The 15,021-nt window shown below is 35.5% G+C and overlaps 1 protein-coding gene across 5 annotated transcripts in view; it reads right to left on the bottom strand.

Annotated features, from left to right (window-relative positions):
• Positions 1-15,021, bottom strand: part of LOC128236533 (xaa-Pro aminopeptidase 1-like) — an 85,666-nt gene that overhangs the window by 55,676 nt on the left and 14,969 nt on the right. The window contains exon 1 of one of the 5 annotated variants that reach the window (XM_052951448.1): positions 13,395-13,529. The exons of 1 other annotated variant lie outside the window; for it this stretch is intronic. In XM_052951448.1, the coding sequence (XP_052807408.1) occupies positions 13,395-13,425 (31 nt within the window). In that variant the 5' untranslated portion in view covers positions 13,426-13,529. Of the gene's footprint in view, positions 1-6,439; positions 6,775-13,394; positions 13,530-15,021 lie in introns of those variants that run through there. 3 more of the 5 variants (XM_052951445.1, XM_052951442.1, XM_052951444.1) reach the window with 3 other exon arrangements.

The raw sequence follows: 15,021 nt of genomic DNA, 5'->3' as shown, positions 1-15,021 counted from the left end.
TACAACACTCAACGGGTTAAAACAGCTTTGATTTTGTTCGTAATATGTTTTTTTAAATTTGTAACTTACAAAATGTTACATGTTTGGCCTAGTTGTAACTTAATATGATGGTGGTTAGACGCCTATCGTGGCATGAATGAAAATTTCATATTTTGTATCCAGCATCAATTATACAATCAAACGTAAAGATGGCGAGTCAGCAAACTGAGATGTATGGAGCACATGACTTATCAGGAATTTCAAACTTATCCATTGCCAAAGTCTTAGCAACATATTGTACTAAGATCTGTCATAATAATAATAATGAAAAAGGTTGGAAAAAAACTAAGTTGAACAATGTCCTGACTGCATCAGCGTCTGTTAACCTTCACGCTTAGTGAACTTGTTTAAGAACTTATAAATGATCTGAATAAAAAAAAAGAAAAAAAGATACATGCTCTTTACCGAACCAAGAGGCGTCATTGAATTGTTTTACTGCCCTTAGGCCATGTGTTGACAAGAAATGGAACAAAAACAAACTTCACACAGGACTCCACACCTACATCAACTCTCGAATAAAACCAGAACAAACAAAAAGCAACATATGCAATTAAATGTCGATTATACGGTAGGCAACCAACAAAAGAGCAAATGAGTAAACTGAGGGTAGTGTATTTATTTTCTCATTAGGGAATATGCCACCTGGCTTTTGTAAATACGTCTTATGCATATTTCAGTAATGTTTATAATATGTTTTCTGTCTATGTGATCTCTTTCTAAAGACCAACAGGAACGTTAGTGTTACATTATTGGAAGTCAGAAAAATCTGCTTGGCCGATGCGGGCAAAATACAATCGAAGAGTTAGTCTTTAGTTACGGGGAGCGGAGGGGAGGGTCTTTATATAGTCTTTGCATATTCGTGTGCATTTGTTTTGGAAAAAAAAGTCGCGAATAAGTTCATGTTAGATACTTTGATAATATTTACCTTTTACGATTTTTTCTGTATTTAGGAATGTTGGGATATGAGTAAGGTTTGTACACATAAACTCGTTTAAACCCCAAGTAAATTTACACATTACATTTTACTGACCGTTCCAAGGCGGAACCTAACAATCCTTGATAAACATACCTATTTTTATATAGTATATATGCACTGTGCTGTTTGTGGAGTTTTGTGCTGTTGTTCCATGTTTCTTATTTGTTTGTTTTTTGTTTTTGTGGTGTTCTATGTCTTTGGCGTGTACCCAATGTCATTAAACGGGGTTTATGTTTAAACTTGTGGCTACTGAGCTCGTTTCTGTAGTTTTTAGACTATCTGCGCATGCGCGCAAGTAGTCTTAAGACCGCAAAATCCAAAGAACTACTTCTTTTCATGTCGTTTAAACCCATTTTTGTCTCAATGCGCTCTATATTTAGCAGAATGACGACGAAATCATAAAAATGAATTAGTTAAATTGCGGTCCGAGTATGAGTTCTTGCTTGTTCGGCTATTTCCGCGCGTATTTCTGTATCACGGCGTTTTATTTTTAGCAGAATATAAATATTTTTACATCGTTATATTTATCAGATTAATTTGGGTCAAAATATTGGAGGCTCTGGTAGAAAGGTAACATACTGATATTCTCTCCGAGTTTAGCCCAAGATGTTCTAGAAATTATTACCGACCGCATGTAGGGTTTGTTATTATAACCTGGTGTGACCCTGAAGCACGCTTATTTGTAATGGTGTATTTTTTATATTACTTTTATGAGATAAGAAACAAAAATGATTGTCTGAAAGTCAAAATAGTTGTATCTCAGGTTTCGCGTTGCTTATGCTTCAAATACTATGATTTGCCTGCTATACAATAACAAAATACTATTCATTCTATGATTTTTAGGCGTATACTTTTCTAATAAGATGTTTTCATTTTTCTTGCGTAAAAGCTTCGTTCCGGTGTATTCTTGGCATAGTTTTGGACAGTAGGCTTTCAATTTATTCTAACACACATGCCCTGCTACGACAGTGAGTTATGCATGCGTTTGATGAAGCAAAGTATTTCGGATTTTACCTGTAAACATCCAAAGAGTGCGAAGCATTCATAACAGCACTAGTATTATTTCTACACAGATACTTATATAAAACATAAATAACATTTATTTGTCAATAAAACTTAAAAGCACAATCATATTCCCATTCTTAGAACAAACAATTTCCGATAATCTAAAATTAGTTTCAACTACATCAACTGACCGATGTTCTAAAATTAGTTTCTACATACATTAACTGACCACATGTTTGTCCTCACCGCGGCAAAAACGACCATCTGATATGCTCTGCATTTTGATAGGAATTATTGCTAAAGTTGCTTTTAAGATAGAATCATTTTCCTTAAAGAATTAAAACGTGTAAGTTCATAAAACTTGCCTAACGTTGGATATCTAATCAAAGCACCGAAAAACCTTTACAAGCGATTGAAAGGGGCATGCATTGTAACTTCAAATACATGGGGATACGTCGACTGAAGTGATAAGCTGTGCATTTCAAATGGAATTATTGCTGAAGTTGTTTGTAAAAAAGTGATTTTCTCTAAACAAAACGTGTATATTCATAAAAGGAAATATATGATGTATTGTATTTTCCTATCGTATGATATCTAATAAAAGCAACGAAAAACCTTTAGAAACGATTGAAAGGGGCATGCATTGTAACACTACATACATGGGGATGGGGGATTACGACGATTGAAGTGACATTTACATAAACAAAATGACACAAGATGCCATAAAATAGATATAGATATGTTTGTTTCCTCGCCCAGTGTGGACACAAGCGCTCCTGGCCTTCGGCACATTTTTCACTTTTATTTATGTGCCCTTCATCCATTCCCTGAGTTCAAATAGAATTTGCAACTCTCACATATTTGCCCCCAGACAGTCTTTCAGCGCCTCGCGCTTTGATTCACATAAGTTAGAAAGAAAATAATGATCAAGTGTATGGTGAGGACTGTTAGCGAGACACTTCTCCTTCGGTTTAGTAAATAAAGGCAGACTTTGTTTTCATTTATGAATGAAATTTATTTCAAAAATATATTTAACACAACATTCGTTGAACAAATCAAATGGATTTATTGCTTTAATAACAATTAAAATTCTAATAGGTAAACACTAAACTTTATTGGAAATAGAATGTTAAAACAAGAAAAGTATCATTTGCAACTTTGTTATTGATTTTTTTGTTTACATAATGCAATTAAGCGTAATTTTTGGCGTGTATTTATTTTCTTATTAGTATAAATGCCGCCTGGCTAAAGTGTATATATCAATAACGTCTGGGATATTGTGCTTGGGTGTTTTTCATCTCTTCCTGGAGATCAGCAGGATGTTTTCTTTACATGATTGGCACCCAAAAACCACCTGTCCAAAATGAAAAAGGTAACGGTGTACGATTGCTTTCCGACCAATGCAATGTTACAGTTATATTCTTTCAATGTAATTTCCCTAAAACCGTCCAATTTAGGAAGATGCTTTAGAGAAAAAGTTTGTTTAAGTCAGTCCTAATTAAGTACACCTTTACTATAAAAAACTACTGATTAATGATTGATACATTATGCATCGTCTTTAAACTTATTGTTAATCAGTTGTCAAGTTTATTTTGCATATATACGGTATGCAGCATGCCCGTGATCCTAGCAAATGAAACTTTAGTATGTAAACAAACTATTGCTTTTATGAACCGGAACGCTATGCGTATTCTTAAAGCTTTGTAAAGATTTGCAATCTTATGTGATGCGTAGATTGTTACAAGTGAACAAATAGTATACAAAGCTCGAACGTTTTTATCCCTTTCTTTTTTCTGAAAATATATGGTAACGGATCTCTGATGGCAATATAAGCAAACGTAGGCGCAAAGGCCTTGACCTGCCAGAGAAGTCGTATTGGGTTATAAACTTTAATTCCAGTCCCAAGTTCGTCAAGTGTTTGTCCACTCGTTCAAGATGAAATCAAAGGTGCATGTATTCCAGATGTGTCAATAAATATAAGTGTTTTCATCGTTCAAGATTTGTGAACACTCTGAAATAATGAAGTCGCTCGTTGTGAGTATTTGATGATCATTTATGACACTGAGTATATATTTACTTAGGCCTAAAAAATAAATTGTGTGGTTCGGGTCACCAGACCCTTCCTGGAAAATATCGCCGACCCTACTGTTTTTTGGTGCGACTTGTGGAAAAAAAAACACTCCAGAACGTCGGGTGTTTAAGCTCATAACACCCAAGATTAGTTTCGAAGATGTAGAGATAATGTTTTTCTTCGAGCCGGGATCTGTATCCGAGATTGACATGTCAACATCCGACAAGGGGCCATGGACCCGTTTGTATGAAGAACAACTGTACGATATTCCTGTCGTACAATTTATCGGGAAATTCTCCGACTTTTCGCTCTTCAGAGTAAGGTATATACAATGGAACAAAATGTCTCTGGATAAGAGTATAAGTTTTCCAACACATAAGATTGAATGCCGGTCTAATTTTAATATACCACACCCACCACTGCAGGACAAGGTATGACCCTTTTCGCTTGTCATATTGTCAGATGCAATCATAAAAAAATAGTTTAAATAAAATAGCAGCAGGGCAAAAATACTACTAGTATCTAAATAGAAAGGAAATATAAAATACTGGGTGTTCTGACATAGGCTGGTGCCTGACAAAATGCGACTTTCTTTTAAACTGGGACTGAAACCTGGGTCTGTTGCCATATGTACAGTTTATAAACTATTCTTAACTTTACTTCTTGGAGAATGGCAGAGAAATGTTTTTGAGATGCTGAAGCAGGTCAGTATTGTCACATTTATTATCAATATGGTTTGCTTTCGGAAGGTGTGTGACGAATGACATAAAAACTAACAATGACACATCACCTAACTGCAGCGATGCTCAGCAATGTCCTTATATAACTGAAATTCTGTTGAAAAGGGTCAAAAACAAAGCAAACAAACCTGTACCAAACTAAAAAAAAATTTTTAAAAAAATCCCGACCTACCCTACCTTTTCCAGGGGACCATGTTACCCGAACCACACAATTTATTTTTTAGGCCTTATGTAAGCCAGTTTCCCGTAGACTTCTGTATCTGTGCCATATTTAAGACATTTCGTTTTCGATTGTTAAATGATTGTTAAAATGGTTGGCTTATTAATATATACAAATATGAAATAAAACCATTTATATTATGTAAAAACACTATACATTAAAGCAGTGGAATGCGCAGTATCGATGTAGCCAATCAAGTGTCTGCATTCCGTGCATTGATTTGATATAAAAGTACTGTTTTAAGTTGAATTTCAAATATCAATAAATATACCACATCGTAAATTGCTTAAGTATAACAGATACTTTCTATGATATGGCCTAAAAAGAAGCACTCACAATTGTTTCGCGTTTACCTTTCAATTAACAATATTTCAAATTTTCAAGTTTATTGGCAAGATCGTTATATAAATGCTGTTTAATCTTAGATACTTAGAACTTGGTATATTGTTAAGTGTAAAACAATACATAAAATGATACTTATCTTTTGACATATTTAAAGAACAACCTTTACATTTTTTATCGAGTCTTATCATATCTGAATTTCTCTTAGTTTCAATTTCCAATTATTGTGAAGATAATCTTAATCCTGTCAGATATTTCCATTAAGGTATCAGCACTTATGCTGTCAGTACAAGGGCATTTAAAGCATATCATTAATAGAAGCATTCCAATATAGAACAATCTTGTCACGAATTCTACATTTAAACATGGGGACATAATTCATATTAACATCAACTTTTGTTCTAATGTTTATAAAATCATATATATATATATACAATCATGGCGATTAATACTAGAGTTAATTATCTTTCCTAACATGAGCTATATTCATAAACACATAACTCAATTTATCAAATGTATTTTGGTAAATTTATATTTTTCATGATGTTAAACCAAATAAATATTGGACAGACCTTTCGTTACATAAATTAAATAAAGAAAATATGTTGTGCTGCTGAAGTTGATTGCTATGAACTAACACGACGTAATATTTTTTATTTAAAATGTAATTGTTCATTGGGTAGAGTAGATTACATTGACTATTAAGATATGTTCATGAAAATTGATGGTCGTAATTTACAAAAATCAACATTGATCGTGAGTCTCCGGAGCATTACATTGCTCTTTCAGTATAGTTATATTAAAAACAGAATTTTAAAGCACATATACAATTTATATACACGATGTATTCTCCAATAATTATCCATACCTTCACCTATCAAAGAAAATATAATTCAACCAACAAGTCACATAAAACATAATTAGTTAGAAATGAAACCGCAAACGAAGCCGAAACGAATACAAAACCGAGCACCACATAGTTAGCGGTTAATTAAAACATACGAGAGAAGTAAGGCAGATTGGGCTTGGAAGCTATTAAGTCTTACCTGTGAAAAGGATGATAAAGTAAGTCCACATATTCAAACGAACAATTGAGATAGACTGCATGCCTCATCCGTAGTAGCTTATCATTATATACCTGCTGGTGAGCCATTGTTACCCCGACCAATATAACCTGAATGTTTATCATTTTGTTTATGTACATGCACTTATTTTGTTTAAATGAATTGTCTTTAAACTCCAGCTACGACTAAGCGCAGGCATACCCAACTTTTTCTGTTCACAATTTATGAGTTATTTTGGAAGTTATATAGTAAACTACGGTCATATTTCAGATTATTCCACTTTGTTTGGGGTTAAATGATTTGAGAGGGTTAAAGAGTTAATGCGCAAAACTTTGGCCGTATCCTGAACAAATTTTCAGTGAATCATCCATGAATCATTAAAGCAATACTCAAAAGCAAAATGAGAACATCAGACCGATTATTTATAAAGTATTTATCCTTGACATGCATATATATTACTGTTTACAAATTATTTGGTTGGATGGCACGCTCGTTCAATGGCGGAACCCATTACTCTCTAGGATGGGTAAACATTAAAATCATAGGTCTTAGTGTGTATTTAATGTGTTCATTTGTGTACTCTTCAGTGGAGAGGCCCATCTCTAGTATTATTACCCTATCAATTCAGTTTCCTGTCTCTTCTTTATACAAAAATGCAAGTCCAATACCACTTTACTCGTAAATATATATTTAACGCTGTGGGCAAAAGTATTTTTCGTTTACTTTAAACTTACAAAGTGTATCAAATTTCCCCTGTAACTCTAGCTACTTAAGTTGACGATGGTAATGCACCAGTCAATTGTAACCACGCCCCCCCCCCCGGGTCCGGGGGTATACCGGGGATAGCCTGGGTAATGGGCCGTGTTTTTACCTTTCAGGTGGCCCCAAAGTGCCGGGTGAATGCGGTGGTTTTGGCTTCGCTTTAAATATAGCGGGGAATGGGCCTTACCTAGGGTCCCTGTGGTGCGGGGGCATTTGGCATCTGGATTTTACCAGTTGTTCGTCTCCGCAGGGCGGGGATTTTAGCCGGGGTTGGCTGGACCGAAAGTCAAAGTCCCCGCTATTACCCGGACCTGGGGGCCGTGGTAACAATTGACTGGTGCATAACACCTAGTGAGGAGACACCACGAAGCATTTCGTATCCCACAGCATTTTAATTTACACACAACAAACATATAGACACATAAACGATTAGCGTACTAACGTGAAGGGTACCTTAATCATCAGAGAAATGAAATGCTTCCAACTTTGCTATGAAAGAAACACTATCACCAGCATTTATTAACCTTTCTTCGTGTGTGGTTCTGACAAAAATTTGCTTTAAATATCAAAATCAAAGTTATAGCTTCAATCACATAACATAGTATCCATACTAAGATATTTTTGTAATGATGAAATGATCCGATGTTTTGAGAATAATATAACGGAACATAGCATCGTTGTATGGTATACATTTTAAATGTATCTCAAGCATTGCAACATGTTTCAATCATCCTAATAAAAAACTACATTACATGTACATGATGAAATCCTGAAACAACCATCTACTCCTGGATTCAATGTTTTCAATTTAGGACCGTATAAACACAATGAACGAAACCACCAACATAAAATTCGTCTCACAGGACTCCACCTTCGCAAATCTCTCAAACATTACACGAACAAAACGGCTAGCAACATTAATGTTATTAAAAGATGATCATCTGGCCCCAATTTCTCGAAACTTCTTAAGTCTCTTATAGCAGGATTAAGCTAAACTCACTATTTTTGTTTTTCAATAATTTGCATAATATTTACTTCTTGAAGAGTTTTATACTTTAGATAGAAATTATCTGTATGTTAATTAATTCAACAATTTTTCATTAATCAAAATTGAAGTTAAGTTTGTTTTTTGACTAATTGAAATAAGCCACTTCAGCCCGTTAAGCTTAAGAAGTTTCGAGAAATGGGGCCTGGTAACCACGCAACAAAAGAGCGAAAGGGCAAAATGAGTGTATTGTATTTATTAACTCATTAGGATAAAAGCCACCTGATTATTTAGTATATCGTTTGTCTTGTATTGATATCAGTTATGTTTATAACATTAGTTATGTCTGTTCGATCTTTTCCTAGAGTTCAGCAGGAAGGTTTGCTTTATTGGAAGTCAGTAAGTACCTGGACCGGTACTTATTTGGTATCTTTTGGGGTTTCTGGTCATAATTTGTATGAGAGTTGTACAAACGATCTCTGGCTGCAATAAATTAATTCACAAACAGAAGTTATAGCCATCGTTGCATGAACGAGTGTTCTGTGGGCTTTCCGATCAAAATCCAATTTGTTTATCGTTTCTACTGTATGGTCAACTAGAACTTCATGTCTGTTTTCACCCTTCAAGTTGATAAAAAGTAAACGGAATGTATCAATATATTGGGAATGGTTAAACAATTAATGCCAAGTCGGAAAAAAATTAACAAAAATATCGCTGGAAGCGATGGATGCTACCTATACCGCCAATTGTCTATTGGAGGCAGGAATTGTAATACAATATGCTTGCAGAAGGTGAATGGTTGTTTTATTATTATACACAAGTTAATAAAACAATCATACCATGGAAATATACGAACAGGTTGGAGAATTAAATTGAAGGCAATGAAATTAAAAAGCAGTAATTGGAATTCACAAATATCAGTAGAAAAGGAATATTGCTTGATAGCCTGAATATGGATCTTCAAACATTTTATAATGTATTTGCCATATGACTTTATAGCAAGTTTCTTTTGAATCTCTTTAGTGCATTCCAAAATATGGTCCGGACAAGCACCCGTTTTGGTAAAACATCAGGCGATGAAGGGGCGATAGTTAATTAATATGCAGGATATGATGGTGATTCTTTGGTACTTCGGTACTACACTTTGTTTTATTTGCCATCCTTTTCTTTACAAGGTTTTATTTCAGTCCTTTTGGTAAAGGGGAGATTACTAACAAATATCAAGGGCAAGATTATGGTTCTTGTGCACTGCAGTTCCTCTCAATGACATCCATCTATATTTTCATTTCATTCCCTTAAACATGTTTTATCCAAGATCCAATATATTGTCCGGACAAGGTCAGATTATGAAAAATGGTTTAGGGGATATTACTTAATAAATATAAGTGATATATAATTATGTTTTTTAAGCGCCTTAACCTTGACTCTGTGGACCCCAAACGCAGTCCCATGAAAGGCCTCCATAAACTCTTTCGATATACCAAGTTTGGTCACAATATGTCAACCCTTACTTATGTTATTCCTTACTAACCCAGTTTCCTTTTTTAGTAACAGTGCCCTTGACCTTGATCATGAATTTCTGCCCTGAACACAATCCGATGAAAGATCTCTATAAACTCTTCCCATATACCAAGTTTGGTCGTAATATGTTGATCCTTATTTAAGTCATTTAATACCACCCATTTTTCTATTCATAGTAAAAGTGACCTTGACCTTGTTCCTAGGGGCCCCAAATGCAATCCCATGAAAGGTATCCATAAACTCTTCCTATATACAAAATTTGGTCACTATATGTCAAACCTAACTAAAATAATTCGATATCATAGGTGAGTTTGACGCTGCCCTCCAAAGGGCCCGCCCGAACAACGACGTACGTCATACTTATAACCAGTTTTCCCGTTGTGAAAACCTGGTTAAAATATAAAAATGTGCCTGTCAGAAGAAATAAAAGAGTAAATCGAGTAAAATACATGTAAAAGCAAAAGTCAATCAAGGACCATAATTAGCTTTTAGGGTTAAAATGGAGTCATGTAACCTTATTGTAAGATGGTCGTTAAAGTATTAACTGAATTTAATGAAGGGAATAGAAGTTATAAATATAACACCCGAGTTGCCCTTAAACTTTAACTTGCCCTTAAACGTTAACCTAAGTTCCTATGCCAATCAGAGGCCATAATTTGTAATAAGGATGGTTAAGTTATGTAACCTCACTGTGTGATAGTCTTGAACATTTGTGTGACGTATTAAGTGAATTGAATAAAGGGTATTGGAGTTATAAGTGCAAACACCAACCTGCCCTAAAACTCGAACCGGACGCCGACGCCTACGCAAACGCCAGCGCCGACGCCGACGCCGGGGTGGGAAGTAAAGCATATATATTCTTCAAATAGTCGAGCTTAAAACAGTACATACATTAATAACAAACTGTCTAGCAGTGATAGGTTGAATACGCATTATTTCTTAGTATGTTTGATGCAATATAAGTTATATTACTGATGAAATCTAGTGCTTCTGTCCGGATTTTAAAATCATATCAACTGCATCGTAGTTTAAATATATTTCTTTTCAGCCAAATTTTCAAAAATGTTAAGTTTTTTACGTGCCCATCTTAAACATGTTTGCTCTAAATCATAGCATAATTGATAGTAATTTCATTTTGCTCTCTTAAAACAACCATCGTCTGCCAATTTCTGTTTAACATCACGCTAATTTGCTTGCTAGAAAAAAAATACGTTTACTTAGCTTTATTATTTCTAAGCTAGACAATTTTGCCACACAGCCATTTTATTAGATACAACGTCAATACTCAAATGTTTAAATTGCGAAAATAGCCCATATGCAATTAGTTTAATCATTTGTATAAATGAATAGCTAATGGCATTGTGTATTGCCCTGCCCCTTTCAAATGAACAAAGTCACCGTGTATTTCCAAAACCCTACTCATAGCATGTGTTAATTGTGTCCAAGTGAAATTCAACCTATTGATGGTAAATGTAACTTTAAGTTGAACATAAATAAGTGTTCTAAAGTTTGAACATTAACATTCTAAGTCCCACTCGATTGGATGTTATGCGAGAGAGTAATCTTGTGTTGTTGGGGAATCCGGAGCGCCTGAAAACCCACTTGGCTCGGTGACCACCAACCAAACTCAAATACGCCCAGGCCGGGAGTCGAACCCGGGACGTTATGGTGAGGAAGGAGTGCGCTGACCACTGCACTAGCCGGCAAATCAAGTAGGTGTTGCTGCGCCACCACTACTCGTGTCCAAGACTTAACACAGGCAAAGATCAATATTGGGGCACTGTGTTTATTTTTTCATTAGCGTTAATGCCACCTGACTATTGTTTGCATACCACTACCGTTTGGGATATTGCTTGGTTGTGTTTGATCTTTTCCTAGCGATCAGCATGAATGTTTGCTTTACATGACTGGCGGTCAGAAAGCACCTGTCCAGCTGCGCAAATATGTGAGTTATGGTTGTACTTCGGTCTGTCCCATATTTTCGGATTAATTTCCCCATTAAATATCCATTTAAGAAAAGAACGCGTTAGTGTTCAAAGTATGTCATCCTGCTTAAATTGTTGTACATGTATATATAAAAAAATCCCACAAACTTCATTGACAATATAATTCAATAAAACTGATACATTGATCTTGTTTAATTGGATTTTTTACGGAGAAACTGTTACTTTGTTTATTTTCCATCAAAGGTTATGTTAATTTATTTTTACAGCATGTATACGTATCGAGGGAAGAAAGCTGAAAGATTCTATATATATTTCGTTATTAAATATCACTTAGAAACTTTTCGCTGTCACTCTGTAAATCAGCTTCGCAAATGTAATTTAATTATGTAAATGTAACAGTATTGTTGATATAAACCCGATTCCTATTTTGTCATATGATTTGAAGCATAAAGTGTTACAAACCCGACCTTTACGATGCTCTCTATCTTTGCAAACGTAACTTTAGTATGTTAACAAACTAGTGTTGTTGTGAACTCGAGTACGTATTAAAGATCGCCATTTATTTAAAAACATATATAGCTAGTTGGTCAGTGTCACAAAACAATCGTGGGGTATTGGAAGATCATTTACGACATGGAGTTGAAAGGACATGAAGCTATTTTACCTTCGACGTCTGTTTCGGTGTCATTTTTTAGACAATTTATAATTGATTGTAAAATATGTTTTTAATATATTTAACAAATATATACCATTTGGAAATAAAATGAGTTAATTCTCGTGAAACATTATGTACCTATAGATGTATATTGCATTACTCTATATGGATGTAACGCCGATTCCTTGTATACCTACCCTGTATACATCATGCAAAGATTTAGTGTTTGTGTAACATTATGATTTAAAATTTTGATATTCACTTATATATTACTTTAAAAAAAGTGTTTACAAGATTTTATTGGCAAATCGGCAGTCATTTACCCATGGAATTAATATTAATACATATATATCATCCGATATTTCGAATGGTTTGATTATAGAAAATCAGAATTATTAACTAGAAATGCATATTCATAACACATTTCGTTTAATATAACATTTATTTTGCCTACGTCAGTTTTGATTATATAAATTGTATTTGTATTTTTTCTTCCTACTTCGCTTCGGTAAAATCTGTTTATATAAATTATACAAAACTCTTTCAAGAAGAGAAATTTAAGCCCTTGTAACACGATATATTAATTCCACAATAGTTGCACTGATCTTTTAGGTTCGTTGTACACTAATACATAATCCATGTTAGTGAACTAGGTATGCAGTCTATCTTGAGATGCACACTATATTAATTATGACAGATATTTTCTGGGTCTATTATCTGTTTATGTATCTTGTACAACATTTTTCACTAATATGTCTACCGCATTCCTTACTGAGGTTTTGCTGTTCATGTCAATTCGCTACGTAAGCATGTTTTATATTTTTGTTATGATAATAATTGCTTGATAGTTTAATATTCACCGGGGAATTGTGCGTGCATGGTTGTTTCTGTATATTTACATTTATACATTTTTATCTAAACCTTCCATTTTTGCTTATTAATTCGTAAAACGAGCTCTTTTAAAAAAATTTTTTTTAAAAATGGAATAACATTTATAAGTAAAACATGAATACGGTTTTACAAAAAAAACGAAATGGAAATATAACAGAGAGATGCTATTAGTCTTACCTGTTAAAATGATGATAAAATAAGTCCACATTTTCAACCGAACACCTGAGGAACACTGGTCGCATCAAGAGGAGTTTACTATAATGCATGTTTGTGTATATCCCAGCTCACATCCTCCTGGTAAGCCATTGTTATGTACCTGGTAGTTTGTAGCCCAATTCACATCCCCCTGGTGAGCCATTGTTATATACCTTGTTGTGTATATCCCAGCTCACAACCTCCTGGTGAGCTATTATTATATAACTACTGGTGTATATCCCAGCTACCATCACGATGAGCCATTGTTATATACCTGGTAGTGTATATTCAAGCACACACACCCCTGGTGAGCCATTGTTATATACCTGGTAGTGTGTATCCAAGCTCACACACCCCTGGTGAGCTATTGTTATATACCTGGTAGTGTATATCCCAACTCACACACCCCTGGTGAGCCGTTGTTATGTACTTGTTGGTGTATATCCCAACTCAAACACCCCTAGTGAGCCATTGTTATGTACCTGGTAGTGTATATCCCAACTCACATCCCCCTGGTGAGCCATTGTTATATACCTGGTAGTGTATAGCCCAGCTCACATGCCCCTGGTGAGCCATTGTTATATACCTGGTAGTGTATATCCCAACTCACATTCCCCTGGTGAGCCATTGTTATGTACCTGGTAGTGTATATCCCAACTCACATGCCCCTGGTGATCCATTGTTATATACGTGGTAGTGTATAGCCCAGCTCACATGCCCCTGGTGAGCAATTGTTATATACCTGGTAGTGTATAGCCCAGCTCACATGCCCCTGGTGAGCAATTGTTATATACCTGGTAGTGTATATCCCAACTCACATGCCCCTGGCGAGCAATTGTTACATACCTGCTAGTGTATATCCCAACTCACATGCCCCTGGTGAGCAATTGTTATATACCTGCTAGTGTATATCCCAACTCACATGCCTCTGGCGAGCAATTGTTATATACATGGTAGTGTATAGCCCAGCTCACATGCACCTGGTCAGCCATTGTTATATACCTGGTAGTGTATATCCCAGCTCACACACCCCTGGTGAACCATTGTTATGTACCTGGTAGTGTATATCCCAACTCACATGCCCCTGGTGATCCATTGTTATATACATGGTAGTGTATAGCCCAGCTCACATGCCCCTGGTGATCCATTGTTATATACCTGGTAGTGTATAGCCCAGCTCACATGCCCCTGGCGAGCAATTGTTATATACCTGGTAGTGTATAGCCCAGCTCACATGCCCCTGGCGAGCAATTGTTATATACCTGGTAGTGTATATCCCAACTCACATCCCCCTGGTGAGCCATTGTTATGTACCTGCTAGTGTATATCCCAGCTCACATGCCCCTAATGAGCTATTGTTATGTACCTGCTAGTGTATATCCCAGCTCACATGCCGCTGGTGAGCCATTGTTATGTACCTGGTAGTGTATATCCCAACTCACATGCCCCTGGTGAGCTATTGTTATGTACCTGCTAGTGTATATCCCAGCTCACATGCCCCTGGTGAGCCATTGTTATGTACCTGGTAGTGTATATCCCAACTCACATGCCCCTGGTGAGCTATTGTTATGTACCTGCTAGTGTATATCCCAGCTCACATGCCGCTGGT

This window comes from Mya arenaria, chromosome 6, assembly GCF_026914265.1.
Source record: "Mya arenaria isolate MELC-2E11 chromosome 6, ASM2691426v1".
NCBI lineage: Eukaryota > Metazoa > Mollusca > Bivalvia > Myida > Myidae > Mya > Mya arenaria.
The sequence above is the reverse complement of the archived record's forward strand: the minus strand, read 5'-3'. Positions and strand labels throughout refer to the sequence as shown.